This window comes from Propithecus coquereli, unplaced genomic scaffold, assembly GCF_000956105.1.
Source record: "Propithecus coquereli isolate 6110/MARCELLA unplaced genomic scaffold, Pcoq_1.0 Scaffold7, whole genome shotgun sequence".
In the NCBI taxonomy this organism is placed as follows: domain Eukaryota; kingdom Metazoa; phylum Chordata; class Mammalia; order Primates; family Indriidae; genus Propithecus; species Propithecus coquereli.
In genome coordinates this window covers 9975468-9994134 of record NW_012153062.1, presented here as the reverse complement: position 1 = coordinate 9994134, position 18667 = coordinate 9975468, and the positions used below count along the sequence as shown (strand labels likewise).

The 18667-nt window shown below is 34.3% G+C and overlaps 1 protein-coding gene across 2 annotated transcripts in view; it reads left to right on the top strand.

Moving 5' to 3' along the window:
* The window catches only part of PKN2 (protein kinase N2), a 143904-nt gene that overhangs the window by 82942 nt on the left and 42295 nt on the right, over positions 1–18667 (top strand). Inside the window, exons 5-8 of one of the 2 annotated variants that reach the window (XM_012661160.1) lie at positions 565–710; positions 806–1019; positions 10604–10789; positions 11723–11832. In XM_012661160.1, coding sequence (XP_012516614.1) covers positions 565–710; positions 806–1019; positions 10604–10789; positions 11723–11832 — 656 coding nt within the window. The remainder of the gene's footprint in view (positions 1–564; positions 711–805; positions 1020–10603; positions 10790–11722; positions 11833–18667) is intronic. The other variant, XM_012661161.1, reaches the window with a different exon arrangement.

Here is an 18667-nt window from a genome sequence, read left to right as displayed (position 1 = left end):
AAATCTTATGTAGGAAAGAGACAGTGGTTCAAAGTTAAGGAAGAGGAAGCATTTTTTTTTTTTAATCTTGAGTTTACAGTCTTTACATGGATGGATGCTTTTAGATATTTGGCTCTCATGCTTCAAGAAGATAACGATCTAGAATGTAGCTCTTTATTTTAATTGACTATCAAATACTTCTAATCAGTGCTTTATTTTTAAAAACCTGTTGCCTGTTTAAGAGTACAGCTTTGTTTTTTGTTCTTGTTGTTCTTCGAAATTCCAAAGGGAATCTTTACAGCTAGTTGCTAAAAGCAGAACTAGAAACTATTTCAGTCTCATGATACTGTAATATGTGGATATCTTCAGTTCTAAAATCTTTTTTTCAGATTTGTAATTTAGATGTGTGTAATGATTAAAATGGAAGGCTCAGAATTTCAACATCGTATCTATTATTACTTCAATGTTTATTGACTTAAGGACTAACTTACTGTCATGGGAGTTCATTTCTCTTCATGATTTTTAATCACTACAAATTAGAAAGTCAAATAAAATGTTAAATTAAAGTTTTTTTTTTTCTTCCAGCAAAACCTGTGATAAGTCCTCTTGAACTTCGGATGGAAGAATTAAGGCATCATTTTAGGATAGAGTTTGCAGTAGCAGAAGGTGCAAAGAACGTAATGAAATTACTTGGCTCAGGAAAAGTAACAGACAGAAAAGCACTTTCAGAAGTAATTTTAAATAAATATTTTAATCTGTTTAAAAAACACATTATTCAAAGTATGTGATTATTTAAATGATAACAATTGTCTTTTCCCTGTGCAAGGCTCAAGCAAGATTTAATGAATCAAGTCAGAAGTTGGACCTTTTAAAGTATTCGTTAGAGCAGAGATTAAATGAACTTCCCAAGAATCATCCCAAAAGCAGTATTATTATTGAGGAGCTTTCGCTTGTTGCATCACCAACACTAAGTCCACGTCAAAGTATGATATCTACACAAAACCAATATAGTACACTATCCAAACCAGCAGCGTTAACAGGTATGTAGCACTTTTGTGCACCCCTTTTGTGCATTTTTGTCCATATCTGGTTCTGGTTTAATAATTAAAAGCAAAAAATGCACAGGTTTGTTTTTTTTTATCATGGTAAGATACACATAATGTAAAATTTATTGTTTTAACTATTTAAATTTTATACAATTCAGAAACATTTAGTTGTATAACCATCATCACTATCTAGTTCCAGAGCATTTTCATCACCCCAAAAGGAAACCAGTACCCTTTAAGCAGTCACTCCCTATTCCCCCTTATTCCTAGCCCCTGGGAACCTCCAGTTGGCCTTTCTGTCTCTGTTGATTTGTCTTTTCTAGATATTTCATATAAATGGAATTATTTAATTGTGGCCTTTTGTGTCTGGCTTCTTTTACTTAGCATACTGTTTTCAAGGTTTATTCATGTTATAGTATATATCAGTATTTTATTCTTTTTTATGGCTGAATAATGTTCCATTGTATGGATATATACTGATTGAGCATTTCAAATCCAAAAATCTGAAATCCAGAATGCTCCAAAATTCTAAACTTTTGAGCACCAACATGATGCTCAAAGGAAATTCTCACTGGAGCATTTTGGATTTCAGATTTTCAGATTAGGGAGGCTCAACTGGTGTAATACAAACATTCCAAAATTCGAACAAATCTGAAATCTGAGATGCTTCTGGACCCAGGCATTTCAGATAAGGGATATTCAGTGAGTACCATATTTGTTTATCCATTTGTCAGAACATTGGGTTCTTTCTACCTTTTGACTATTGTTAGTAGTGCTCTTACGAACATCTGTTCGCAGATTTTTGTTTGAACATCTGTTTTCAATTTGGGGGGCGGGGTGTATACCTAGGAGTATAATTGCTAGGTTATGTAGTAACCATATCTAAATCTTTGAGGAACTCTCAAACTTTTCCACAGCGTTTGGATCATTTTACATTTCTAACAGCAATGCATGAGAATTCCGGTTTCTCTAAATCTTCACCAACACTTCTTTTCTTTTTTTTTGTTTATTGCTTTTCTAGTAGTTATTGAAAATGGTATAGTGAAGTCTCCAACTGTTTTTGTGGAACTGTCCATATTTCTTCCTTCAATTATGTAAATTTTTCTTTCATAGTTTTTGGCCTGTGTTGTTAGGTGCATGTATGTTTATAATTGTTTCATCTTCTTGATGTATTGATTCTTTTACCAATATATAATGTCCTTATTTGTCTCCTGTAATGGTTTTTTATTTAGTTTATTTTGTAGGATGTTACTATAGCCACTCCCACTGCCTTTTGGTTCCTATTTGCATTGCATATTTTTTCTGTCCTTTTACTTTCAATTTATTTGTGTCTTTGGATCTAATATGAGTCTATTATTGGATCCTGATTTTTTATTCATTCTGTCAATCTCTGCTTTTTAAATGAATAGTTTCATCCATTTACATTTAAGGTAATTACTGATAAGATGCAGTATAATTCCGATTATAACTACTGGGAGTTAGGTTAAATTTCACAGGTTTATGGCACAGTCTCCCACAGGACTGCCCTCACTTCAGACACAAGCTGCAAGCTTAAAGTTTCCTAGGCCATGTGCACTTCTGACCAACTGGCTACAAATTCCAGGATTCCTACTACTACCTCAGGCTCAATAATTTGCTAGAACAACTCATAGAACTCAGGAAAGCACTATACTTATGATGACAGTTTCATTATAAAGGAAACAAATTAGGACCAGCCAAAAGAAATTACAGGATGAGACCTAGGAGGGTCTCAAACATGAAGTTTATGTGCCCTTAGGATATACTACCCTCCCAACACATCAAGTCTGTCACCAACCAGGAAATTCACTTGAGCTTTGGGTGTCCAGAATTTTTACTGGGGCTTTGTTACATAGGTGCGATTGAGTGAATCATTGGCCACGTGACTGAATTGAATTCAATCTCCAGCCTTCCACCCCTCACTAGAGGTCCAGCTGATATCATGAGGCTCAAAGCTCCAACCCCCTAGTGATACCATTAGTCTTTTTGGGATGGCCAGCCCCCATCCTGAAACTGTCTAGGGGCCCACCATGAGTCACCTTGTTAGTATTAAACTCAGGTATGGTCTGAGGGGTCCACCATGAATAGCAAAGACTCTCTAATCACTGGGGAAATTCCAAGGGTTTAGAGGCTTCCTCCCAGAAACCAGGGACAAAATCCAGCCAAATTTTTTATTTTATAACAAAAGGACTTCTGTCATTTTGCTGTTTGTTTTTTTACAACTGTTTATTTTTTCTTTTCTGAATTCTGATACTACCTTCTTTTGTGTTTGATCAAATTTTTCTAGTTTACTTTTTTATTCCCTTGTTTCCTTTTTTTCCTGTGTGTGTCTATATATGTATGTATTTTTTTAAATTGATCAACTTTGTTTTTTAGAGCAGTTTTAGGTTCACAGCAAAATTGAGCAGACAGTACGAAGTCCTCATAAACCCCTTGTCTCCATATACACACAGCCTCCTTCACTATCAACATTCTGCACCTGAGTGGTAAATTATTTTAATTGATGAACCTACGTTGACAAGTCATTATCACTGAAAGTCCATAAGTTACATTAGGACACACTCTTGGGTATTGTACATTCTGTGTGTTTTGACAAATGTATAATGACATGTATCACCAATGTAGTATCATACAGAATAGTTGCACTGTCCTAAAATTGCTCTCTGCTCTGCTATTCATCTCTTTCTTTTTCTAACCTCCCAACTCCTGGCAACCACTAATCTTTTTCCTGTCGCCATAGTTTTGCCTTTTCCAGAATGTCATATAGTTGGATTCATACAGTATTTAGCCTTTTCAGATTGGTTTCTTTCACTTAGTAATATTCAGTTAAGTTTCTTCCATGTCTTTTCATGACTTGATAGCTCGTTTTGTCTTAGCACTGAGTAATATTCCATTGTTTGGATGTACCACAGTTTATTCATTCACCTACCAAAAGACATCTTGGTTGCTTCCACATTTTGGCAGTAATGAATAAAGCTACTATATACATTCATATGGTGATTATAACTAACATCTTAAATTTTTAACAATCTTGTTTGAATTGATTCCAACTTCAATAGCCTAAAAAAGTGCCTCCCTCCCTTTATATCATCATAAATTATGTCCTTATACACCATGTGCTCATTAACATAGATTATAAATACTGTTTCATGCATTTTTCTTTTAAATCATTAAGAAAACAAAAAGTTATGAACCAAAAATATAGTAATACTGGCCTTTTTATATTTGCTTATGTAATTAGTTTTACTGTGTTCCATCTTCTCTCTCCCTCTGCCTCCCTCTATTTTCTCTCCCTCCATCCCTCCCTCCCTCTCTCTCTCTCCCTCTCCCCCTCCATCTCTCTCACTCTCTTCCTTTCTTTCCTTTTGGTTTCAGGTTACTGTCTAGTGTTCTTTCATTTCAATCTGAATGATTCCTTTAGCAATTCTTGTGGGCAGGTGTCCTAGTGACCTTTAGCTTTTGTTTATTTGACAATCTGTATTTTTTCTTTTATTTTTGAATAATAGTTTTGCTATGTATAGAATTCCTAGTTGACATTGGGCTCTTTAAAAATGTCACCCCACTCCCTTTATGCTTTCTGATGAGCTATCAGCTGTTAATGTTATAGTGGATCCTTTATGAGTGATGATCCTTTCTTGCTGCTTTCAAAATTCACTGTCTTTGGCTTTTCACAACTTAATTATAATATGTCTTGGAGTGGATCTCTTTGAGTTTATCCTACTTAGATTTTTTGAGATCCTTGATGTGTAGGTTTATGTCTTTTTATCAAATTTGGCAAGTTTTCAGCCATTATTTCTTCAAATGTTCTTTCTGCCACTTTCTTCTCCTTCTGGGACTTTTATTATGCATATATTGATGTGCTTCATGGTATTTCTCTTAGGTTCTGTTTACTTTTCTTCATTCTTTTTTCTTTCTGCTTCTAAGACTGAATAATTCCAATTGACCTACCTTCAAGTTTGCTGACTTCATTTCTTCTCCATGCTCAAATATGCTGTTGAACCCCTCTTGTAAATTTTTTTGTTTCAGTTGTACTTTTCAACTCCAAGATTTCTATTTGCTTATTTTTTATAATTTTTATCTCCTTATTGATATTCTCTATTTGTTGAGACACTGTTTTCCTTGTTTCCTTTATATCTTTGTCCATAGTTTCTTTTAGATCTTTTAGCATGTTTAAGACAATTGATATAAAGCCTTTTTCTAATAAGTCCAATGTCTTGGCTTCCCCAAGAACAGTTTCTGTTAACTTCTTTTTTTCCTATGAATCAATCATACTGTTTCTGTGCTTGCTTCATAGTTCAAATACTCTTCCTTCCCTAGAATACTTACCTCATAAGTCAGATATTCCTCTTCTGAAGGATTTCTTGATGCTGCTATATGTTGGATATAGTTGTTTGATTAGTGACTTTTATAATTTATTTTGTAAAGACTGTATTCTTTGTCAGGAATGGTCCCTGAAGTGTCTGTTTCATTAACATGGTGGTCATCTAGTGTTTTGGCAGACATTTCCTTTGATTCCTGAAGGGAAAAAAATTGCCCAGTCTTTGCAGCTGGGCTCTGTGTGTGTTAGTCATACCTTCAGCACTCAGCCAGACAGTTTACAACTCTGCATTTCCTTGTGCAGACCTTGAGAATCAGTCACAGGTGAGAGTTTAGAGTCTTCTCAAATCTCTTCTGAAAATGCCTCCCTCTTGAACTTAGCCTTCTCGTTTCCCAGTAACATGCGGAAGCATTGCAAAGCCCTTATTCTACAAAGCATTTCACTTGCTAGCTTTTTTCTCCCAGGTTTTTTGGCTTGCCTGTTGTTTGCCTCAGTTGATATCCTTTGACATAGGCTTCAGTGGCTGATTCATTTGCTTTCAAATATTTTTGACAGATGCCCTCCACTTAGCTGCTTCTCTGCCCTCAGAGATTTCCTAGTTAGGTGAAATAAACATAAGTCCTTTGTGTTAGTCCTTTAGGGAGCCCTCAAACAGGTCAAAGCAGGCAACCACAATTCTTTGAGAATGAGATATTTTCTGCTCCCTCCGGCACCAGGAGCCTGCAGGAATGCAGGCTACCATGTTCAATACTGCCACCGAGCTGTTGGGAGGGTAGGGGAATGAGGCAAAGGTAGGTACTCCATGAAACTCTCACACCAAGTGTCCATTCCCTTTTTTGATTTTGATTAAGCATTTGCTTGGTTATAATAAACCTTTGACTATTTTCCAGAGTTCTGATAAAGTTCATTCTGACCGTTTTCACCAGTTTTTTTCTATAATGAACCTGTCTTTGGACTTTGGTATGGTGCCCAATAGGTACACATATCCCATTAGAAAGCAATATTGCTTACTTAAGAATGAGATAAAAATACTTTTTCTTGTAGTTATGTATATTATTTTTTAAAATAGCTATTAGTTTGTAAGCACAGATATCAATGATCTCCTATGTTTGGGCCTAACTATTTAATAAATAGAACTGTTAGGTATTTCTTTTGGCCCAGGGCATGGCGAAAATATAAAACATTAGGGTACCATGAACTTGAGAAAGCTTGGGAGCCACTGGTCTGTCACTTGCATGCTGTAATAGCTGTTTATCTTTCCAGCTATATCAGTATAACTCCTACCATGAATCTGCTATCACAGTTAAACTGAAACTGGTTTTTCCACAGTGCTCCCTGCCCTGTTTAAATGTCTTCGCTTTATTATCCACCTTATTGTACGTGTTTTTTAATCAAAACTGGAATATGCACCTATAAAGAACAAAGACCTCATCGTCTATCTACATATACTCTCTGCCCCATAGCACAGGACATTTTATACATTTGACAAATACTAGGTAAGTACTATTTGATAATTAGGCAGGGACTGTGCTTACTAAGTTTCACCATCTTTGGCTCAGTGCTGAACATACTGTGGACACTCAAGAATTTCTGAATGAGTCATTGATTAAAATATGGGTGCCAAATATTTGGAAATTAACAATATTTCTAGAAAAGTAATAAAGCCACATTTCAGAAACTCAGCAGATCTGGCTGGAATTTTTTTTCCTTTTCTATTCTAGTCTACTCTTCCTCCCAGCTCTTGAATTTTAACCTCTTTTCAGTTCTTTCTTTTCCTGTTATTCATTCTCTTGCTGAATTTTACTCAAAGTGATGTAAATTACTAATCTGAAAAGAAGTATCTTACAATTCTTAAAACATTTTGGTTTTTGAAAAAAATTTCTTTAAGCTCCTACTGGACCATAAACTAAATATGACTAGGAAGAAAAATAGTACTTATCTTGATAAAGGATTAGACATGATGAAAGATGAACATGGATAAATAGTAAGAGGATTTACTGTTCTGAATTTTTCACTGCATGCTATTATTTGTGGTTTGTCTCCTTTAGACTGGTTTCTTTTGTGGTTGTATGTTTATAGTGCTGAAATTTGAAAATTTGTTGCTACTGTGATGTAAGGTATAATTGATTTGTTTTGCTCCATATTTTGAGAAATTTACAAATTTTTATAAGAGAAAATTTCCTCAGTTAAAAAAGATGTTAGTTATAGCAAGATAAAATACTGAATTAATAAAATAGATATAAAATAGTTTTTCCAGACAGTTGAAGGAAATAAAAAAGCATTTACTTGTTCTAATGTAATTCATAGCTACTGCTTATGAATACAAACATTTACTTCTGGCATTTGCTTGTTTTAAAATTTTCATGTTGTAGATTATGAAGGTAAAGAATGTAGTTTTAAGCTATTTCTAATTTGGTTATATGCAATTGCAATTGTGTTGCCTCATGAAAGAAACTTTCTAGATGTTTAATAAAAGTCTTAACTCCCTCCAGATTTTTTTTTCCCTAAATGAAAGCAGGTGTTGAGCACTGTCATGTCCTGATATATTGAAATTACTAAAATATTTAATAAGCTACCATGGTTTGAAGTAGTAGCCAGATGTTTTCGGTTTCCCCAGGATGACTTTTACAGCTGAGCATTTACAGTGGAAATGAGCTAAGTTTGCCAGTTAAACAACAACCAAAAGCAAATAAAAAGCAAACACCACAAATTTTTTTGAACTAAAATAAAAATGATATCCATTATACTTAATCTGTCTTATCACTTCATACTAAGATTTCCACAGCCTAACAAAACATAAGATTGAAGCTGCACCCTCCACCTTTAATAGCCTTATTGAGGCATAACTCACATACCATAGAATTCACCCATTTTAAGTATATAGTTTTGTGATTTTTTAGTAAGTATATATGGTTGTTCTACCATCATCAATGTCCAATTTTTAGAGCAGTTTTATTGAGGTATAATTGACAAACAATAAACTACACATAAGTATATAGTCTTGGCTTTCCTAGTTTCCAGTGAGAAATCTGCCATCCTAATCTTTGTTCCTCTGTATGTAATGTGGTTTTTCTCTTGCTTTTAGTGTTTTCTGTTTATCACTGGTTTTGAGAAATTGGATTATGGTGTGCTTTGGTGTGGTTCTGTTTCTTTTGTTTGAAGTTGTAGTTTTCATCAAATTTGAAGAATTTTTAGCCATTTTTTCTCAAGTATATTTTTTATCCCTCAGTCTCTTTGGTCTTTCATCAAGAACTTCAATTACACATTTATTAGCCACTTGAAGTTAAACTCACAGTTCACGTTTGTACTGTTTTGGTTATTTTCTCCTCCTAAGTCTTTCCTTCCTATCTTCTATTTTTGATCATTTCTATTGTTATATCTTCAAGTTCACTCAACTTTTCTTTTGCAATGTTTAATCTGCCACCAATCCCACCATGTGTATTTTTTTAAAGTCGCAGACATTGCCCCCCCCTTTTTTTTTTTATCTCTAGAAATTTGGTTTGGGTTTCTTTTATTTCTTCCATGTCTCTTTAACATTTTAAACAGATTGACTGTTTTAATGTCCTTGTCTGCTAATCCTAACATTTTATGTCAGTTAAGCCACCAAATTTGTGGTAGTTTATAATGCAGCAATAGAAAACAAATACACCTGGTATTCTTTGATTAGATGGCAGACATTATGAATTTTGCCTTGTCGAGTGCTGGATATTTTCGTATTCCTATAAATATTCTTGAGCTTTGCTCTAGTTATTTGGAAACAATTTGATCTTTTGGGTACTGCTTTTTAAGATTTGTTATATGGGACAAGAGCATCGTTTGGGGGTAATTCTCTACTCCTGGGGCAACACTTTTCTGACTACTCCCTCTAATGCCCCATAAATTGAGATTTTCAAGCCTGGTTGGTGGGAACAGACATGGCTCCTACTTGTGTGCACTGAGTATTGTTCCTTCTACCCTTTTCAGGTGGTTGTTTGCTCTGCCTCAGGTATTTTCTTCATAGGCAGGTACTGATTAGTATTTTGATGAATATGTAGTGGGGGAAACCCTCTGAAGATCTCAGGAGTTCTTTCTTTGAACAGCTCTCTCCTTTACTTTACCAACTATTTCGTGAACTCTAGCTGCCTTGGTTTCCTGGTACTCTCATTTTTGTCTCCTCAGCTTGGCTCCATCTGAGTTTCCCCTCCCTGCACTGTGTCCTGGAAACCCTTAAGACAGTAAGCTGGAGCAGTCTTAGGCCTCATCTTGTTTGTTTTGCGTCTCTCAAAGATCACTGTTCATTGCCTAATGTCCAATGTCTTTAACACTTTTTTCATATATTTTGTCTGATTTTTTTAATTGTTTGAATTGAGAGACTTTATTACTACTACTTCTTGGTTATAAATGTAAGTCCTTCAGTTACTTTTAAATAATTAAAAACTTTAAATAAAATAAATTTTTAATTATTTAAATTTAATGGAACAACTTTTACCAGGAGATATTCCTCCTAAAATGGTATGCTATGTGCAATATCTAAAATTTTAATACTGAAGCACCATTTTTAATTCTAGTGTACTAATACTAGGCCAAAGGATGACAAAGCCATATCTCTGAATGACCTAACTCACAGTTCCTCATTTTCATTTTGAACACCATTAGTATTTATTTGCCTAAGGAAATTGCAGGTTTCTTTGCTTAGATAATTACAACCCATAATTATTTGACTAAATTATCAGAAATGGAAAGATAATGTCATTTTATATCTAAAGTAGAACATAAACCCATTTATTTATGCAAAAAACTGTAAAATTTTCTGTATTAATTAGATAAATGTTAAATATAACTGTTATTCACATAGTCAGACTTCCTTGTTTCTAATTTTTGTATGCTATTTTAATGGCATATTATTTAGCTTTATGCTTCCCCCCTCACATTCTCTATCTACATAATTCTGTAATTTTTCCATGTAATTACAGAAGTAAGTGTTTAGATACACAAGAAGTTTATATAACTTGTTTTATGCCCTACAAACAGTTTTTGGGAGATGCTGTTCATTTCTATAAAACTTCTTATAGTTATTTTAATTAAGAATTTTTAATGATTTCTCTAATTAAAACAGGAAGATGATGGTTATCTCATAGATCCTCTGGGAGAAGAGTTTTTGTTGTTTAAGCAGATCATTTTTTTTCTCTTTCAGAACAGATAACAGAGACATTGTTCTATATATTAAGAATTTATGTTATTGGATATTTATTTATGCTAACAGGTACTTTGGAAGTTCGTCTTATGGGCTGCCAAGATATCCTAGAGAATGTCCCTGGACGGTCAAAAGCAACATCGGTTGCACTACCTGGTTGGAGTCCAAGTGAAACCAGATCATCTTTCATGAGCAGAACGAGTAAAAGTAAAAGCGGAAGTAGTCGAAATCTTCTAAAAACCGATGACTTGTCCAGTTCAGTAACCAGATTTTTAAAAATCATTTAACACATTAAAGAGCCTGTCCAAGGGACTTAACAATGGGAAGTGTTCGAGTTGGCCAAAAAACCTTAAAATTATGATTTTTATAATTTAATTTTAAAATATTAAAACCTATAATAATAGGAAACAAAATGGAAACAGATTTTACTTTGTTGAAAATATATTAGAAAACGGAATGACAAATAACATTAATTCTTTTGAAAGAACGAAATATTAAGCATCACTGTTTATTCCAAACTGAAATTTTGATAAGTAACCACTGGTCCAGACATGTTTACTGAGATAGTAGCCCAGTAGTCAACTGTGATGAGGGACAGGGGGCGGCTTGGAGAAAGTAAAATGCAAGAGGTTAGGAAGCACTTTGGAGACATTCTGAAGTATGATTATTAATACAAACTATATATAAATGTATAACTAGAAGGGGGGGAAGGCATGTGACAATTCAACCTAGTATACAGCACCAAGATAAACTTGCCTATGTTTTCTGGTATATGACAGAAACTTTAGGAAAGATGTGAAAATAAACAATTATTTAAGGCAACAAGCTGTATAAATAGCATATGTAGAGAAAGAAAAACTGGATGATTGATAATGACACACAAACATACATACTGTAGTATGTACTGACCACTGTACTGGTCACCTGTTAGTCCTGTCAGTCACATTCCAGTATAAACAAAATAGATAACTGTTATTTGTGTTTTTATTAAACACAAAGGATAATTTGGGAGGGTCTAGTTGGGAGTGTGTGTGTGTATCTAACTAGCCATTTAGGATTCAAAAGTTTCAATATTGATTATGAAAAATCTTATTTTCAAGGGGTCTTAAGATTTTTGTTGTTACGAAGGTGGTACTTCTGTTTTAAAGGTTTAAAGTTTTTAAGGAAGTTTATAAAATTTAATTACAGATGACGTCTGTGCTGTTTTGAAGCTAGATAATACTGTGGTTGGTCAAACTAGCTGGAAACCCATTTCCAATCAGTCTTGGGACCAGAAATTTACACTGGAACTAGATAGGGTAAGATGAGAAACTTTTTACTTGAATTTTTATTATATTTGTTATTCATTTTGAATGTAAGTTTTATTTTTAGAATGCTTTAAGAAGTTTTATTCTAAAAAGAATAAAAGGAGAACTTAGATATTTTTGACATTTCTCATTTCATAAGTTGTACGTTAAGTCTACCTTAAGATAGAGGTGCATATAAGATTGCTGCAGGAGATTTCATTTGTGTAGTGATTAGAAAAATGTATAATTTTATATTAACCTGAAAGGTCATCAACCAGGTGAGTTGTTAGAAATTTGTTATTTTAATAACACATTGTCTAACCACTAAAGTGATTCTTCTGACTCATCATTTGTAGGTTACCTTATCAGAGCTGCATTTGAAATGAGCTTTTACACTCATTTGTCTCCGTGTTTTTCAAGAACGATATAGGTAGAATTGAATCTGTCCGTAGAATCCTGCAGATGTGAACTTGGTCCACAGTAGTTTTCAATCTATGATGATAACTGTATTTTAGGTTCAAATCCATCCATTGGGTTGTGGGGAGGAAAATATTGAAACAATTTTATCTAAAAAATAAAGATATTGAGCTTTTTCATTATTTAGTATTCAGATTGGTGATACATACGTCATTTAAAAATTACTTTTATTTGGAAAAGCAGATTTTTAATGCTTAATGATATGAGCTGTGAAAATGTTTGATGATTACTGTTCTAGCCTCTACTTTTAAAATATTTTTCCATTTTATCTTTTACCATCTTCATAGCCAGCAGCCTAATTCATACCTTATGGTTGCTTTTCTTGGTTCAGATACTGTCTGACACTTAAATGTTATATGTACTTGCACAAAATACTTAGCCTTTTATGTATTCCAGTGTCCTTATCTTTAATGTGATCTGTCTCACTGAGATGTGTGAGGATTAAATATATCCTCTAAAAATCTTAGAATAGTGGTAAGAACTTGATTAATGTCAGTTACTGTTTCTAAAGTAATCCACTAACTAATCTCCATGTGTCTAAGTACCAGACTGGATCTTCAAAGAACACTACTTTCATCCTGGCATTCCTACTCAGATTTAGGATTATTTACTTATTCATTAAATCATTGATTCATTTAATCAGCAAATATTCATTGATACCTTCTGAGTGTTCCAGGTACTTCCAGGTGGTAGATTAGCAATGAACAATATAAACAAGGTTTCCCATATTCCCTCAAGGAACTTACAGTTCATTGGCTTTTCAGGGTATATCTAATTAGGTGCAGACTTTTTGCCATTACATCAAAACTGTCTATAAAAGTCTACCACCTTATTTCCCAGGCCTACCTTTATTTTGATGATTTCAGTTTAAAAATATTGAGGACTTTGCTAGGCTAAGGTGTTTACACTTGGTAGTGGGGATAGGAGAGAGAGAGAAGAAAAATTGATCTTGGGATTTGTTTGAAGGATAAATTTGAGGGATTGGCAAGAAACTACTACAGTTGTACAACTATAAGGTGATAAGAGCTTGAACTAAAATGTGGCAGTAGGAATAGAAAGAAAAGGGTGTATGTGGGAAATGAAGTAAAAATCAGTATGCCTTAATAACTAATTGGATTTGAGTCCAGAGGAAGGAATTTGTCAGTAAGCAGCAAAGAAAATGATGCCACAGAAATTAGAAAAGCTCTATATTAGAGGGGGATAGGTTCTATTTAACTAGTTTTTTAGTAGTAAATAAAGATACAGAACTGGAAGTCAGGGCTAGGTAAGTAGATTTGGAGGTCATCTAATTATAGGTTATAGTGAGCACCATCCAAGTGGGTTAAACCAATCCATTATTCTACAGATACTTATTAAGCACCTTATATATGCCAGGCATTTTGCTAGGTTTTAGGTTTACAGAGATAATATGTACTCATTGCTTTAGTGGAACTCTTAGGCTTAATAATCACTGATTTTATGTTCTGTGCCAAGCACCATCCTAGATGCTGGTAATGATTGATCAAAACAGTCAAAATCTCTATACTTATGGACCTTATATTCTGAAGAAGGAAGATAAATAGTAAACAAGTTTTAAAAAATCTACAAGTGCAGTGAATGAAATGAACACAGTGGTGTAAGGAGTAGGGGGAACTTTACATAGGTGATTAGGGAGTCCCTTGAGGAGGCTGACCTGAGAGACCTGGGGTGAAAAGTTGCCAGAGTTGAGAGATCCAAGGAAAGAATGTTTGCAGTGGAGGATGCAAATATACTAACTCTCTGAGGTAGGAGATGCCTTTATATCTTGCAGCCAGAAAAATCTTGAGACAGAAGAGCAGTGTGATGTAGAACAGCAGAGAGAGGTAGATTCCAGATTACTGGGGAGTTTATAGGCTGTGAATTGCAAGACAATTGACGGGTTTTTAATAGAGAAGTTGATATCCTCTGATTTACCTATAGTAAATGATCTGGTAGAAGTAAGTGCTATGTACTATAGAAGCTAATGGAGTTACTAACCCATAATGAGAAAGAGTTTATAAAGGGGGAAAAAAAAAAACCACACACATCTAACATCCAATCTTAATCAGTATCCCAGAGGTAGGAAGAGAGAAAGAAAGGTTTGCCAAGAAGAAAACTTTGTGTTGGATCGGATCATACCTAGAACATTATATAAATTTATCCAGTGAGGAATTGCCAGAATGATGAAATGAAAATCCTGTTACATATGTAATGATTGAGACAAAATGGGATTTTAAACCTGATAAAGAAGAGGTTTAGCAAAGATCTGATAACTATCTTTAAAGTTAGGAGGAACATATGGAATAAGAATTAGACTAGGGATAGCAATGAAGTTTCAATTTGTGTGTCAGCTGTCATCAATGGTAGGGAATTCCAGGGGCTCATTCTTAAGAACATTCCTGGGTCCTGGGTTTTAGAGGAGGTTACTCTGATCAAGTAGCAGTGTTTGCCAAACGCTTGAAGGAGGGGACATGTTCCATCATTAGATTAACTATGTACTTTGTGGCTGTGGAGGACAAAGCAAAAGTCAACAGATGGCAGATTCATTTCAGTACAAAAAAGAATGATACTATTAAAGAATAAATGAAATGAGCTGCTACAGGAAGTAGTAAGTTATCGGTAAAGTCCAATGAGTAACTTACAAGAGAGACTTTAAAAGAATTCTTGTATCAGAAAATGTTACACTTCTAAGATTTTTTTTAACTCTAGATTTTCTCCTTAAGGATAGGACAGGAACTAGCATTGTTATATGCTATCATTTAATAGTTTAACAAGATAATTAGACCATGATAATTCAGTGAAGCCCAGTAGAGAAAGAGATACAGTTGAGATTCTTAGTGTATATCATGTCTTGTTATATTTGCATCTTCTTTCTGAACTGTGTGAATAGGTATTAATATTTATGACCATAAAATGTTTCTTTCAGTTTCCTCTCTTTTTTTTCCCCACTCATTTTTAATGTGGATAATAGGTTTGCTATAACTGACTGAAGCCAGATGGACTGGGTTCATAGTCCATCTGCTGCTTCTTAGCTGTTTGATTGTGGGCAAGTTACATAACCTTGCTACTGGGCATTTGTTTCACCATCTCTAAATTAGGGGTAAGAATGTAATATTCACAGGACTGTTAGGAAGAAAACCTGAAGTAATATATATAAAATGCCTTGTATCGCTTGGCACATTTTAGCCATTCAATGATTTTCTTTAGCCCTGGGCTTCAAAGCGTGGCTATGAATTTGAATGTAATGAAAGGACATTTTAGGTAATGGGAAACTAATTAGTTGAATGTTATTTTCTTTCATTTCAGAGCCTATTTAAAGTAATTATAGGATTTTTGATAAGTAATACGATCAAAATGAAACTTAAAGAATTATCGTTAGAGGGAAAATGACTAGCAGCTAAGAGATTTCCCTTGTATCAAGGTTATTGTTACAGAGTTTTATATTTAAAAGAGAACTTAAAAGTAATTCGATGTCTTGCCATCATTTTATAATTAAAGAAACCAAGATCGAGGACAGTTACATGTTACTAAATTTCAGAACTGGTACTAGACCTTCAGTGTTCTAACTTTTAAATGGATGCTCTTTCCTCTGTGGTGATTTGAATGAGAGGAAGGTAACAGTGACACAGAGCAGGAACCAGCAAAAGATGACGAGTGCCTAGAACAGAGGAAAAAGTTTAAAATTAGAAGCTTTGAACAATAGACTATAACTGTTAATATGATTGTTCTTTACTTGAATTAGTAATCTTTACCTAAAAATATTTTTCTTCTGTTATGGCATCAAACATTCTTCTCGCTTTGGAGTAATCCTCCCTTGGAAACTTTGGAGACATTGCATGGCTAAGTAGACCTTGTAGGTTCCTGATATTCATGCTCCTTGTCCCTAATTTGATTATAAACTTTTCCTTGGCAGAGACCACATTCCCTATTAAAATAGCTCCTTCTGTTTACATAGTACATTTTATGTTTTCATGTGCTTTTAACTTTTATTCCTTATATTTATATAATATTTATTTATAGAAAAGGATTATAAAAATATTTATAGAAAATGTTATTTTAAACTGACATAGTTGTTTCCAGCATTTTGCCTCATATGTCAAGTTTCATTTCTATGGCATTCTGGAACTAAGTTCTCTGTACTGTTTCTCTCCTTTTCCAGACACAAAAATCATAGGTCTTTTTAGAATTGTAGGATAATTCTAGAAATGATATAGATCTAAAATGATCTAGAACAGTTCAAATTATGTTCCAGGGAGCTTCAGTATTATGCAGAATTATCTCAGGAGGCAATACAGAGTCTTTTTTTGTTGTTTTGGAATTCTGTGTAAGATGTCACTAGAATTTTGACACTTTAAAGATAAAAGGTTTTAATTTGCTGATATAATTTAGCCCCTTCATTTTACAAATTAAGGAAATAAATTATGGTCTAGGTGCTAAATAATTAGTTTAGGGTATAATCCAGGATTCTTAATAAAGTTTACTGACTACTAGTTCTGTGTTTTCTATCAGGTTATTCTTTTTATATTTTCTTATAAAATTTGGTCTTTATTGTAAACACAGTAGCTGTGCAGTTTTTTCATTTTCACTGAATTTCCTCAGCCATCCTGTTAAAAAAAAGCTTAATCAGCCTCCCATGGGAGACTAAAATAAAAGACAAGATGGTACATTAAGCACTATAATCTAATTCTTTCCCTTGTACATTTCTTTTTGAATAACCGTACTAATGTAGTAGAGAAAAATCTTTATCAATATTAGAAACAGAGAAGGGCCCTATACTTAAAACTAAAACTTAGAACAATTTTAGCTGGAATCAGTTGTGTGAAGAGAGAATGATAGAAAACATTGACTGGTCACTGGGAAAGGAAAGAAGAGAGGACATCAAGTGTAGTTATGACAAGCCAAAAGGTGGTAGGATTAATGGATTGGGACTGCCGTGGGATTGAAGAATCAGTGGGTGTTGAGGTACTAGAGAGAGTGGGCTAGAATGATAGAAGGATGCAGACAGTTGAGATTATGAAAATATTGCCATTGTTGGTATGGTAGTATGATGACAGGAGTCAAAGGCTGAGGTAGGATAGAGCGCAGTCCCCAACCCCAGGGCCGCGTACTGGTACCGGTGGTACTGGTCCATGGCCTGTTGGGAACCGGGCTATACCGCTGCCTGAGCTTAGCACCCCCAACCCTTGGTCCCTGGAAAAATTGTCTTCCATGAAACTTACGAACCAGGCTGCACAGCAGGAGGTGAGTGGAAGGCAGTGAAGCTTCATCTCTATTTAGAGCCGCTCTCCATCGCTCGCATCACCACCTGAGCTCTTCCTACCTCCCGCCAAGGAAAAATTGTCTTCCGTGAAACTGGTCCCTGGTGCCAAAAAGGTTGGGAACCGCTGGCATGGAGGACAAGATTATAAGAGAAGAATTCAAGAGACTCTTACTGTTTATTGGTTTCTAATTTTCAGAAATTGTCAGTTCACAATTCACACTACTTTAAAGAAGATTGGTATTTAACTCTCTTAAACCACCACACTACTATTCTCATTCTCCCAAATAATTACGTTAAATCAATAATTTAGAGTTGGTTATTATGACTATATAAATAGTCTACAGATGAACATATTCTGCATCATGATTACATTTCCATTTTAGTACTTCCTCCAACCCCAAGCCTAATAAATGCCTCTTTGTTTTGTTTTGCTTTGCTTAGTTTTCTAAATACCTATCATTTATCCCCAAATCTCCAGAAGGACTCTAAAACAACTCTATGTAGGCAAATATATCTGATAATCTATTAGTTACACTACCTTCCTCATTGGAACATCCTTTCTGGAGTCTTACATCTTTCTGCTTCAATTTAAATAGCTGCTACACAGCCTTCATTTTGAGAATTCCATCCTTCTGTGTTTGGATCACTTTAGTCTAAGATCACTCCATCCTTGCTTTATTTCCTCATGTTGGTGGATCATATCCTCCATTTTCATGTTGAGAAAAGATAAATGAAAAAGTTTGAGAAATGTTATATGTCTGAAAATATGTATATTCTATCGCACTTACAGAATCCTAGGTTGGAGATTATTTTCATTAATTTTGAGTAGTTGTGTGATTATTTCCTAGCCCCGGTACTATAGTTGAGAATTTCTATGCCTTTCTGATTTTTAATCTTTGATCACAATCTGCTAGATCTGCTAGATCTTGGAAAGGTTTTAAGATCTTATCTTTTTTCCTGGGATGCTGAAATTTCACAGCCGTGTATCTTAGTCTGGGTATCTTTCATTCTTTGTGGTGGACACTGTGTGGCACCTTCAGTTTGAAAGTTCATTTGCTTCAGATCCAATAAATTTTCTTGACTTACTGATAATTTTCTCATCTGCATTTTCAG